The following is a 12772-nucleotide window of genomic DNA, read 5'->3' as shown; positions in this document are numbered from 1 at the left end:
CAAAAGCTACCAAAATATGAAAGCCTTATAAAGTTAAATGGAGAGAATCATTATGCATCAACCATGGTTTAAGTTTAAATTAACCAAAATTGAGGAAAATCAAGATAGAAGATTTAGTCTTGGCTATTGCCTAATTTTCAAACTACACATTATATAGGAACAATAAAATTTCAACCAAGTAGCTGATTCCACATTCAGTGGAAGAAATCTGCAGACAGTTTTCTTTTCTTCTTTTTATATTAGAGCATTACTTTCAGCAATCAATGAAGCAGCACTTTGATTGTTAATTTCATTGAAAGGGTGTTCATCTTCAGCAGAATTTTCAACCCTGGTCCCATCTCTCTTACCACTCAAAAGTGGATTAGACTCCCCCACGCAGCTCCATCTATCTAACTCTTCCTTGTTTGGAATCATGTTTTCTTTAAAACTTGTTTGAGTTTCAGGTTTCTGAGCCACCTCACCATCTCCAAAGCTACCACAAGACCTTGAATTCTCTGCTCCCTTGCCAGCCTCAATGATCACAACATTTTCATTGCCATGCTTTGATTCTTCAACTTTCTTAGTAAAATCATCCGCGGTGGGGGACGGAAACTGATTTTCTTGGTTTTCATGGTTGCTGAAGTGAGATTGAGAATTAGACCTTCCATATGTTTCAAAGGATGATTCTCTTAAAATTCCTTGTGCTGGAGAATCAGATGATCTTTGGCAGAAGCTTCCAAACCCTTGAATCCCTCTCGTTAGCTTCCGAGCTCGGTCTCTCTCTTCTTTGAGAAGAGGACCTTTCTCTAGCAGCTTCACTATTCTCCCTGACTTCTTCCTAAGAGCAAGGCCCCAATTGAATCTGCATGTAAATATTTAGATCTGTTAGATCCATATTCATTGAGAAAAGAAAACATATAGCAGCAAAAGACACATTTGCAGGAAGAACTATATCAGAATTACAAACCCTTTTTCATCTATGTACTGGAAGCTTCCCATCTGCTCAATTACATTTTTGTCAACTTCAAACTCAACTGCAACACTCTCTGGTCCATGAGTCAACAAGTGCTCTATTACAATCAGAGAATTGTAAGAGACCCTCCAGTTCTTCCTTTCAAACTTCAGAAATCTGATGCACAATTTATAACAACATAGAAACATCATCATATAATCACAAAATTTCTGTAATAAATAGAAGAAAAGAAAGCAAAAACACCCAGAAACCTTTTGTGCAAAATCTCCACAATTCTTGTATAATCATCAAGCTCAAAAGCAGCCTTTGAAATTGAACCCAAGGTCCTTGTGTCTGGTGGCCATGGATTTCCATTTGTAGCTTCTTCAGTCAATCTTAAGACATCAATCACGCACCACCAAGAAAGTTCATCACATCAGAATCCGAAGCCAGAAACAAGTTCCATGACCAAAACCAGACCAACAAACCAAATCCCATAAATCAAAACTCAACAAATGAAAACAGAGAAATGCTAATTTCTAAGTATTCTTACAGTTGTGCTGGTGTAACATCTGTGAGGACTAATCTTGCAGTCTTAATCTTCTCCTTAAAGAAAAAAGAAGCTTGTTTCTTGAACTCATGAAATGAGGGTGCACCATTGCTGCTATTGTTGTTGCTTAGGATAGACATGTCTTAGATGAGAAAAATGAGAGAGCAAAAGAGAAGAAGAAATTTTTCTAGACCAGTTTGGTATTATTCGACCAAGCTAGACTTGCATATGTAATCAAAGGGAAGAATGAGACACAAATGTCAATAGTTTAAGTTAATTTCAAGAGTGCTACAGGATAGGAGAAGGTTTCAAAGTTTTTATTTTTTTTTTTAAGTACAAAAAAATAAATACATTTGAGTGATATTGGAACCAACGTGAGGGTCACATATGTCAGATGGTTTGTATTGAAATTTCCAGTTTGAGAGCAAAGTTGTGTAAATATATATATATATATATATATATATATATATATCAGTCGTTGTTGGAGTTTTGAATTGTATGAAAGGCATCGAGGTTGTGAAGTCAACATCTCTGTCTCTCTGTCTCTCTCTCTCTACTACACTACTGGACAGCAGAGGGTGTTTTGGTTTGAATTTGTAGTGAAGCGAGGCCCGCAATGAGTTTTGAATTTTGAATTATATATGTGTTTTTGAGTTTGTTTGTAGTTTTGAGAAATTGGCTCTTGGAATCGTGGACCTATTCCTTAAATGTGAATCATTTTAAGTTACTGTCTACACCACTTATTTTCATTTGAGTGTTTAGAAATGGTGGGAATGTTTTCATTTGTTTGGTTCGTGAACAAATAAGAATCAAAGTTTGCTTTAATTCCTTGTAGGAAGGGACACATGTAACATTCATTATACGAACAATTGAAAAGCACTCCAGTCTTTAGACAAAAAAGAAGAAGAAAAAAAACTCCTTGGGCTCTCCTATCCTAGTCGAGTAAAATTACACAGACAATCACAAGCACCGAGCAAACTTGATTAATTTTGCATATATTTACTTAAATACAGTAAGTGTTGGAATAATTTCGATTCCTGATTTTCTACGTATTTATTAACACATAAAAAATTTAAATTATTCTGATTTTTATTTCCCTTGCGGTTACTAATACTAACCATTTTATCATTGGAGCACTCATGCAAGTTGATAATTCTTATTTATACGAAGTTCATTCCAATGAAAACACAAAACCCACTAGGACACCTGGGTTTGCAAAACTTGTGCTTTATTGTGCCATCCATCCAAACATGGGAAAAAAGGAATTTCCTTTTCCTAGGCCCTTGTTCCATGAAACAAATATAGGTAGAAAGTTGTACTTCTGCTCATCTTTTCATTTGCTATTTGTTTGGTAAAAGGGAGAGATGATCATTGTTATGGATGGTTCCTTTTGTCCTTCATACATATTTTATTATTCTGCTAAAAGTTTTTTCTACAATCCCAGAATCTTCTTGTTGCAGTCTTTTGTTATTGACCTGCAAATATTTGTTGCTGCTGCTTCTAGTCTGCGTTCATATCATATAAAATACATATAATTTTGTATTGTGTTGATTAAGTTATGATTTTATCGAAAAGGATTTTTCTCAAAAGTTCTAATCAAAGTCAGGTATGTATTTGGGAAATTATTTTGGGCCTAGAATGTGCGATCTCAAGTCTGATGTACAGCCACCAAAAAGCTTCACAAATAGTAAAGAAAGCCCATGTTCTTTGATTAGGCTGATTCAAGTTTCTAGCCCATTTTCTCATTGGGAAATTGGAAGCTCAGCTCACTACAAATTTGGGCCAGTCTTAAAAGACTCCTTTTTTTTTTTTCTTTTTTTTTTTTTTGAGAACATTTTCTATTGAGAGAGGCGACTCACACATGTTACACTACTGATGCTAGGACTCGAACTCAAGACCTTATCTGGAAGAGTAATTACTCCAAACCACTACATTAAGAAGTGATCTGCAAAAACCTCCTTTTAATTTTCGAAACTGGAACCAAACATCATTTATTGCAAAAATCCAAAACCTTTCCTCTTGTTCTGGAGGGTCAAAGAAAAACTTTCAATTGACGGCACAAAAATGCTGTACTTTTTACCTCTCAAAGAAGGAGCTGGTTGGGATAGGCTGAAATGGCTTAACTGTCGCAGGATGTAACTGAAAATTGAAATCAAAAGCTTTGCAGTTTGCAATTTGATGACAACAATATGCCGGACAGGTTTACATCATTCATGAGTTTTATTCATCCAACCTCCCCACCTGCATTTGCATTAACTATGAATTCAGAAGTAGATAACAGTTAGGAGAAATTATGATTTATAATTAAAGCTCCAAAGCCAAGGTCCTGCTCTGCATGGGGCTCTCATTCTGCTGCGTGGCACGACCAAAAGACATATGTATGTGAGAATTTAGAGTCAAAACTCAAAAGGGTTTCTTCTATCTTGGGTTTTTTTTGTATAGTTGGATTTCATTGTTTTAAAGAAATGGGTTGGATTTTTAGGACATGGTCAACTGAAGAAGGCTTGACTGTTTCCAATCTGCTGCTGACTTTGCACTAAGTAGATACGAAATGAGTAGGAAACTCTCCACCAGCTAGACTTAATCTGTGATTTACAGAAGTCAACTTTAGGTTCCTCGTGATTTTTAAAATAAGAAAAGGTGAAGTTTCCTCCAAGCTGAAGCACAAGATTGAAGGGTTAGGTGTACCACAGAAAGCTCACGAAGAACATATGCCCCATAGAATGAGTGCAACACAAATAAAGAGGTTCACTTTTTCTGGAACGATATCTTTAAAAAAAAAAATACAAGCGATAGTTTAGAGGGATGCCCAGGTTTTTGGACACTTGCAGGGTTCCTAACATACACGCAGAGAGCAAGTCAAGGTCATTTTTCACTGGGCTAGACCCCGTTGGCTCTGAAACCAAGATATCTAGTTATTCTGAAAGGGGAATACAAATACCAAAACCTAGTATTTTCTTATTTGGCATATAATTAACATTTGGATAGCCAACTATCCAATTGCTTACAAAAAGTAGAAGATGCAGATGCTGAGATATGACTAGTGTTGCCAATCCAATAAAGTTTTTGATACAAGAATTACACGAAAGAAAATGATGGGTAGAGATAGTGCCAAACAAAACCCTTTTTGAAAGGAATGTCATTTATTAGAAAATTACAATTTTTTTTTCTATGACAGTCTATAATCAACTAGAACCAGCTTTTACATCTTTACAGTCCTCACCACCCAGAAAACTGGACAACCAAGTTCCTCAGCCACTTCCTGAAGCTTAATTGGTATTTTACAAAGGTGATTAAGGATATAAACAAAAACAAAAACGAAGATGAGGAAAATGCCTGACTTTTTTCCGGGCTGTCTCTATAATTTTTTTAATAAATATTTATCTGTGATTTTCTCTACTTATATACACATGATCTCCATATTCTTCCCTCTAATGAAATAACGATGATAGAAACATCATCATGGTACCGCCTTCGATCCCCTTGTGGTATTTGGAGCAACTCATGGAAGTCCATACCTGAGAATCACAAAAACCAAGTTCACTGTGTTAGTATCCTGCAATGCAATGGATAAAACTTTTCTATTGTAAGAACAATTTTGAACACTACATCTTACCGGCCTTTTTCGCAGCCCGGAAAAGCACTTCCTCAACCAGATGCTGTGCCGGATCACCTTCGGGTTGCAATGTGATGAAAAGTTCAACTTCAGAAACAGCTTCTTTGTTGGTGAAGTATTGGTACAACCCATCGGAGGATAGTACCAAAAACCTGTCTTTTGGGCCTAATCTGTGGTGGTGGAGAGATGGAAAACAAGTGATGTACGGCGAAGTCCCTACATAGTCTATTTGAAACGCCTCTAGAAGTGCATTGTTCCATTTAGGCTGCACACAGAGAGAAATGACAGAAAGAAATAAGCAAACTATTTTTTGATGACACACTGTAAATCTAATCGTAGTGATCTTTCAAAGTACAAAAAATAGATGTGTATATATGTATATAAGTAACAGTCTGCAGTATGTTCCGCCCTCCATCTGTTGCATCTAGCAGCTCAAATCTTTCTCTAATTTTCTCTAGCAGTGATTATTGTAAGTGCTTCCCATTGCTTTCGTGAAGTAAGAAAAGCAGGTCTATATTGTTCCAGGTACACATTAATATCATCATCATATTCATTCAGGTCAGATCCTTTACTGGATTAAGCATACTACATGTTAACAAGATAGGACTTGAGGTGAAGGAGTAAGTTATCGTTGCGATTGGACGTTACGAATCACTGTGGCTGTAATGCCTTAATGCTAAATTTTACTGATTCACAGCCATAATTATAGGAGATGTAATGGATTTCTAAATCAAACAAGGCCAAAAAGAACGTTGAAGAACAGCAACAAGTGTAAAATGTTTAAGTACCTGTTTGAGAAAACCGGCACCAAAAGCCCGAGTGACTTTCAATGAACCCTTGACACGGTCATTCATCACAGCACAAGGATCCTCCGGATGTTCATTTCTGATCCTATGAACTTCCTGGAAAATGCAGCATACAAAATGATGAGGCAAAGCTCACAAACTAACAACCAAAAAACAACACAAAAAGGAATCATATCCCACCTCTTCTACACTGGTGCTGTGATCCATGGTAAGCTGAATAGCAGTCAAATTGGGAATTGTATTGGCTCTCTCGCCATCAGAGGCTTCAAGATCATTTAAAGTTTCCTCATTAATCCTCTCCAAATCCTGCCTAATCTTCCCTAGCCAATAATCGGGTTCCGCCTTTTGAGCCAAAACCACCCGACTATCGCCCACATTCATCACATAAACATCCTCACCCTTCATCAGCATCACAAGAACACAAGAACCCATCAGAGCCAATTCAGGATTTTCCAAAAGCATCTTATCAGCAACTTCCAAATAGGCCTCCTCTGTTTTTCTCAAAGCTTGAGACAGAGCCTTCAAAACATCAGAGTGGTTAATAGTAGCTCCTCCTGCTGATGACCCATCAGAGCCAACAAACTTACTGAGCTGTTCCTTCAACCTCCTATCAAGCTCCACTCTCTCTCTATCCCATTCACACCTCCACCTCCTCTGATTATCCTCCCATTTCCTTGCGGTGCCCCGGTACTTGGTTTTCGAATTCCTCCCTTCCATTCTCCTGGAATTGGAATCTAAATTCCCATCCCCACTTGCAGAAGGATGATTCTCTTGCTCAACACACTGAGCACAGTCATCCACCATTGGATTCCTTCCCAAATCACCATCACTCTCCATATTCGAAACCGAATTCGAATCTTCATAGTGAACAGGGGAGGTTGCAGGGGCGGCCACCGCACCCGATTCAGCCCTCTCATCCCACAACAACCCTTTCAACTCCTTGTTCACAGCTGAGTACAAGTTGGATAACAAGTAATCCGGCGCATCTGGGCCGTTGAATCCGTCGTAAATCCCGACAAAAACCCATCCATCCTCCTCCGAAACAACGACGTGTACCCGATCCTCCCCTGCTTTCCCCTGAGCCCATTGAAGATTCTGACTTGCCAATGACTCGTCGTCTTCCAAACTACCCTCGCTGCTGAAATTCACACTGCTCACAGTCAAGTTCTCATTGTGATGATGAAACTTCTCTTGTCCACCAACAACCCAATCCTCCTTCACCGATACGACCCGGCTTTTTATCGGCAAAACAATCGAGTTTTGACCCCGATATATCGTCTTCGATATCGCCCTCTGCAAAACCCGAATCAACTTCCGCTTCCCGGATCTCGGTTTAAACCCGAGACCGCCAATTGAGAAGCTCCTCTGGAACTGTTCGGAGTAACCCTTTTCCATTGGACCCGAGAAGATCCCGCGGTCGAGCGGACCCGACATGAACCCGCGCTCAATCGGACCCGACAAGAACCCTCTCTCGAGCGGACCCGACCCGGGAACTCCAGCTCCCAGATTACCTGAAATCGGACCCGAATTGATCAGATTTCTCGGGATGGGTTGCAGAGGAATCGAAGCGAAGGAGGTCGAGCTCTCGAAAGCCGCCGCTCGATCGATGCTGTTGTATGAGTAGAGATCGACTAGAGATGTGGAGAGAGGGGTGGAGGTGTTGGCGCTGACCGAGGCGCCGGAGATGGTTCTGAAGGTGGTTGCTTCTTCAGAGTGGACTTTGGACGAGGCGAGCCAAGTGGGGTCGGGTCGGACGTAGCAGAAGGAGTGCCCGAGTCCCTCGTCGTATGAGTCAGAAGCTACAACCGCCACGTCGTGCCCCCCGTGACAGCGTCGTTCTTTGCCGCCGGTGAAGCACCCGCTCACTTTCCCAAAGCCGTTCCCCATAATAAATTGATCGAATTCGTACCCTAACAAATAAATAAAATTCAATTGAATATGTCAAGCTTTTGATTTCACTCTCATGGCCGATTGAGAGAGATAGAGAGACAGAGAGAGCACGCCAGATAGAGAAATGAAGCTGAGAAGAAGAAGAGGGAGAGGCGTTGACTTTCAGGCAGAAGCTTTTTGAAATGGGAGATAAAAATATAGACTTTTTATTTTCTGTTTTTAATTATTGAAAATGTTTTTTTTGTGCTTTTTATTTATTTCGGGCGTTGACCAAGGTTGGGGGGTTTAATAAGTAAACTCGTGGGTTTAATTTCGAGATTAGTTTTCGCTTCGCCATGATTACCTTCTTTGCGGAGCGTGGAATGCACGGGAAGAGAAGAGACGTGGTTTATTTGTAATGGAGGTTCGGTCACGCGCCGATGAGAAGCGTTGACATGACGTGGTGAAATTCCTTTGCAGCATCGAAATGTCAAAGAGCAAAAGCCAATAAATAGGCCTGGAAAAGCGTGCCGCGAGCACCGTTGGATCGGGGGAGAGGGGGATTGATGAGATGCAAGGGATGAGGGACACGTGGCACGGGATGATTGCGTGTGCGATGTGCTTTGTCAACTCGCAGGTGGGCTTTGAGTGCTTGACCTTGTATTGAAATGGAATTTTGATTTTGAGATTTTGGTTTCATTTGGAAAGTAATTTAGTTATTAAATTTGGTGAGGTGGGGTGGTTGCAGATTACTAATTATGCTAAGCATTTACTAAGGCACTGTTAGAATTTTATAAAGGGCTTGACTAATGTGGACTTGTCTTTTTGTTGACTTTAGGTTGTTGTTGACTATTAAATATTCATGGAAGGAAAGAGGGGGAGAGGTAGATGGTGATCATAAAAAACCAGACTTCGTGTACAAACTCAATCAATTATTTTACTTGTTTCACCTTGAATGCAAGTTGTAATTAAGTATCACAATTTGAGTTTGTAAAGGTTGAAGTAAACTTTAAGAAGTCGTTGGAGCATAGGGGGTTGGAGGATTTCAATTTGGTTAGTGCTCAGGAGCATTTAGGTCGATATTCATGAATTCATACATACATGTACGCCGAATATGTTTACATCTCACTAAATTAATGACTCGAATTGTCAACGAGTATAAACTTTATTAAAAGTCTCGAAATTATTTTGTGTGGTCTAATTTCTTATATACCAATTAATTACTATTTACAAAGTTGATGGGTGATTTCAACATGAATTTAATCTAAGTTACATTTTCCAATAATATCCACTTTGGAAAATTTTGATCTCATGATCCAAACACTTGTTCCACCTTCATATAAAAGGTACTAGCTCTCCACCTTGTTCAGTTGAACCCAATCTTGCACGAATTTATTTTTTGGCCTTCAAGTCCAAAATATGTTTTTTTTAAAAGACACTTGATATTTCTCACTCCAATGATAACAGCACTTGGGGTTACCACAATGACTCATTTCATAACTGATACGAGATTCTAACATAGCTCAAATTTGAGCCACTGCCATTGCAGGTAAAGAACAATGGATTTTGGAATGCGTTTGGTTCGAAAGAAAAATGAGCTTAGGATCGAAAAATGATTTACTTTATCATGTTTGATAAGTCCATATTTGAGAAAATATTTCCTGACTCATGAAAAAATATGGGGAAATTAAATCATCCATTCATATTGGAGTTTCATTTTCATTTCCCATGGAAAACCAATGCAAACATTAATTATATTTTTTATGACCAATTTGCCCCTATCAGCAACTGCAAATATCAAGTTTCTAAAGTGAAAAGTAAGAATTTATAACATCCAAATTTCAACTATATGAAACTTTTAAATTTTAAATTTTAAATTTCTTCGTCTATGAATTCAAAAAAGAGATTTGGTATATGTCAATTTAAAAATTCATATTTTTGTCTAAATTCTAAGTTTATTTTCTCCGCCTAAATGTAGAGTAAAAGAAATTAATCATGGAGCTTAATGTGAAAATTAGAAAATATGACATTGTATTTTCTACCAAAACTAAACTTATCATGACTTAAAATCTCCTAAGTTCAAAGATGTTTCAAAACCTTTTATTTTATTTCTTCATTTTTGGGGTGGGGGTTGATCTATCTTTTTATTTATTTATAAAAAGGCGATAGAATTTTATTAGATCAATAGGAATAAAATGGCAGACATGGGTAAAACTTTCCCAGTGACTTGAGCTAGCTGAAAACCTGAGAATGAATATCATAGATAACTTTTTGGTAAAAAGTACAGTTCCATTAAGAAACAACATTGAAATACAAGAAAATTACATGAAGAACACAACCAGAGGAGTTTTTTGCATACAAGAATCGGAAAAGTAAAGCAATGCAAGACAATGAGTAAACTACATAATCAGAAACTCAGCTCCCAAAGTTGAAGATTGGGAGGATGCATAAGACTCAAATCAAAGCCAGTATTGAATAAACCATGGTGGAGAAACATACTCCATGTGCTAGGGGCAAGAAAAACACAAAAGAGTTATAAAACTCAACAAAAAGTTAGGAGGGAAAACTCTCCACAACATAATGGGGAGAGAGGGACCTGATTTATTTGCCAAAAGGGTGGTTACATGGGAAAAACCCCTGGAACAAAAGGGGTTTCTAGATTGTGGTTGTGGATTGGGGAGTGTTTTTGGATCGCATAGACTTATTTTTTTTTCCCTATTCAAAAACAGTATCATCTTAATTAAAACATTTATTTCGATCATGCTCGTCATATCACCAAAGTCACATTAACTCTTGATTTTTCAAACTAATCATGGAAATATTGGCAAAGACAAAAACCCTAATTGGGGGAAAGTGAGAAGAAGAAAAAATGTGATAAGCTCCTTTTGCCATAATTTCCCCCTATATTATTATCCCAAAAATACTTATCCAAAGAAAAAGCCTAGGGCTTGTTCTAAAGCTCTTTTCAACATCACATGGAAATGTGGTAACAAAACATATTGCCACGTGGCAAATCATAAGACAAAGGTAACAGGTTTCCTAGGTTACATGATTTGCATTATTCGACACTTGAAAAATAAAGGGTGGATTGAGAATATGCCATTATCGAACATAAACAAATACTATAATTAAGAGCCTAATGAATGTCAGCTTAGGTTGTTATTGTTATTCATTAAACAAATAGAAATCTGAATTGCCACTTTCTTACATCCCATTCAACATTTCAAACCAACCATCATTCCAATATTGCAAGTGGAGAAACCTTCTTAAGCCACCACCACCACCACCACCACCCATGCTTATGCACACCCATTTGCTTCTCTCCTTAGACCCACCCACTCTTTCCCAACTTTTGTCTCTTTTACCAGCACCTTTAAAAAAAAAAAATTAATTTATTTAATTTATAAATATTTTTTAATAAATATAATCATAAACTAACCCTACCTAACATATAATCAAATGGGCCTTAATTTATGTGTGCATTTTGCATATTAAACTAAACCACACACTTAATTATTTGCATGTTGCAATTTTTTGGGAGTTTCTGTTTTACCTAGTTGTGTAGATATGTACTCTGCAAAGCTCAAGGTTCTGAGAAAATAATTTATACTCAACTTATTTTATCCAATGATTTAAAATATGGGTTAATTATTATTTTGTTAATTTAAACTCCATTCATTGGTTAGGAAATGTTAGTTTTAATAGACTTGTTATTGTCTGAATAAGTGAATTTTTATTCAACAAATTATTAGTTTACTTACTATTTTGTTAATTAAAACTCTATTCATATATGCCAACGGAGTCTAGATATCAGATAAAAAAAATTCCGTTTATATATTGTAAAAGATTTCACAATCTTGGATTCAATCTTCAAATGCTACATAAATCAAATAAAATTTCATGTAATGAAGCTACCTAAAGTTGAATAGCTTCATATATATTTGAATGATGACTTGCATGCATATCCAAATTCTTTTCTTTTTTAGGGAGCACAATTAGTGTGCCTTTTTAAAACAACTCTAGAAGAAATTAAGAAAAGAAAGATAATCATGGTGATGCATTGACTCATCAACTTGAAGATAAAAAAATTATCATGATTTGGGTCCTTTAAATCATTTTATGGGTTATTATATTGCCATGTAATATATGGTAAAAGAAGATACATCTAATGGTTTCACCTTTTTTTTTTTTAATGATTTGGTTTTGTTCAGTTTGATGGGCTTTTACTTCTTTACTTTTGGAACCTTTTTGTAAGTCTCTGCCACCATATGTTTGTTGACTAATGAACTCCTAATGCTATCCACATCAGCTAAACCTTTGTTTAAGTAATTAAGGAGAGGCGATTAATGTGAGTGATTATAGAATGTTACGGTAGCACGATTATGTGATACATCTTGTACACGTGTTATAATATAAGTAAATATTTATTGATACAATTTATTAAAAGGAGAAAAATAAATCATGTCATCCATTCATATTATAACACGTGTATAAAATATACCATGTGACTATACTACCGTAATATTTTATAATTTCTTCAATAATGCGCATGTCATCTTTGGCAATCAATCTGTTATTATTATTTTTTTACTTTACCCTATTATTAAAATAAATTACAAACTATTTGGCTTTGTTTGAAGCCAATAAAATACAGTTTATATGGCTTGATCATGGAGCCTTTCAACTGAGAATAAATTATACACACAACACAAAGGTTACCTAATTTCAGAAATGAAAAGGGAGCCTTTAAAAAAAAAGGTGAAAAGAACAATTATGGTTCATGAATGTTGTTTGAAAGTTTCTATCATGTTGAGCGCAAACTGGGAAAAGTAAAAGGCAGCACACCAGTCAATCAAATGATAATTAAATTAATGACAGAGGGTTAAAACAACTCTTGTTATTTCTGACTTTTGTTTACAAGTTCTCCATTTTCCAAATGCACATAAACAAAAACTTGAACCTTCAAAATTCTTCCTGAGATTATAAATTCAACCTGCAAA

The 12772-nt window shown here is 36.8% G+C and overlaps 2 protein-coding genes across 2 annotated transcripts; both read right to left on the bottom strand.

The window, feature by feature from the left end:
* Nucleotides 1-183: 183 nt before the first annotated feature.
* On the bottom strand, nt 184-1771 carry LOC117630912 (clathrin interactor 1). The gene is made up of 4 exons (XM_034363772.1): nt 1485-1771; nt 1204-1326; nt 947-1108; nt 184-841 (listed from the first exon to the last, which is right to left on the bottom strand). Exons 1-4 carry the CDS (start codon nt 1619-1621, stop codon nt 235-237), a joined length of 1029 nt encoding a protein of 342 aa, XP_034219663.1. The 5' UTR covers nt 1622-1771; the 3' UTR covers nt 184-234.
* A 2816-nt stretch (nt 1772-4587) lies between these two features.
* Nucleotides 4588-7959, bottom strand: LOC117632015 (probable protein phosphatase 2C 4). Its single transcript, XM_034365379.1, has 4 exons — nt 6084-7959; nt 5886-5999; nt 5098-5362; nt 4588-4999 (listed from the first exon to the last, which is right to left on the bottom strand). Exons 1-4 carry the CDS (start codon nt 7788-7790, stop codon nt 4878-4880), a joined length of 2208 nt encoding a protein of 735 aa, XP_034221270.1. The 5' UTR covers nt 7791-7959; the 3' UTR covers nt 4588-4877.
* Between the last annotated feature and the right edge of the window lie 4813 nt (nt 7960-12772).

This window comes from Prunus dulcis, chromosome 6 (genome assembly GCF_902201215.1).
Source record: "Prunus dulcis chromosome 6, ALMONDv2, whole genome shotgun sequence".
NCBI lineage: Eukaryota > Viridiplantae > Streptophyta > Magnoliopsida > Rosales > Rosaceae > Prunus > Prunus dulcis.
The sequence above is the reverse complement of the archived record's forward strand: the minus strand, read 5'-3'. Positions and strand labels throughout refer to the sequence as shown.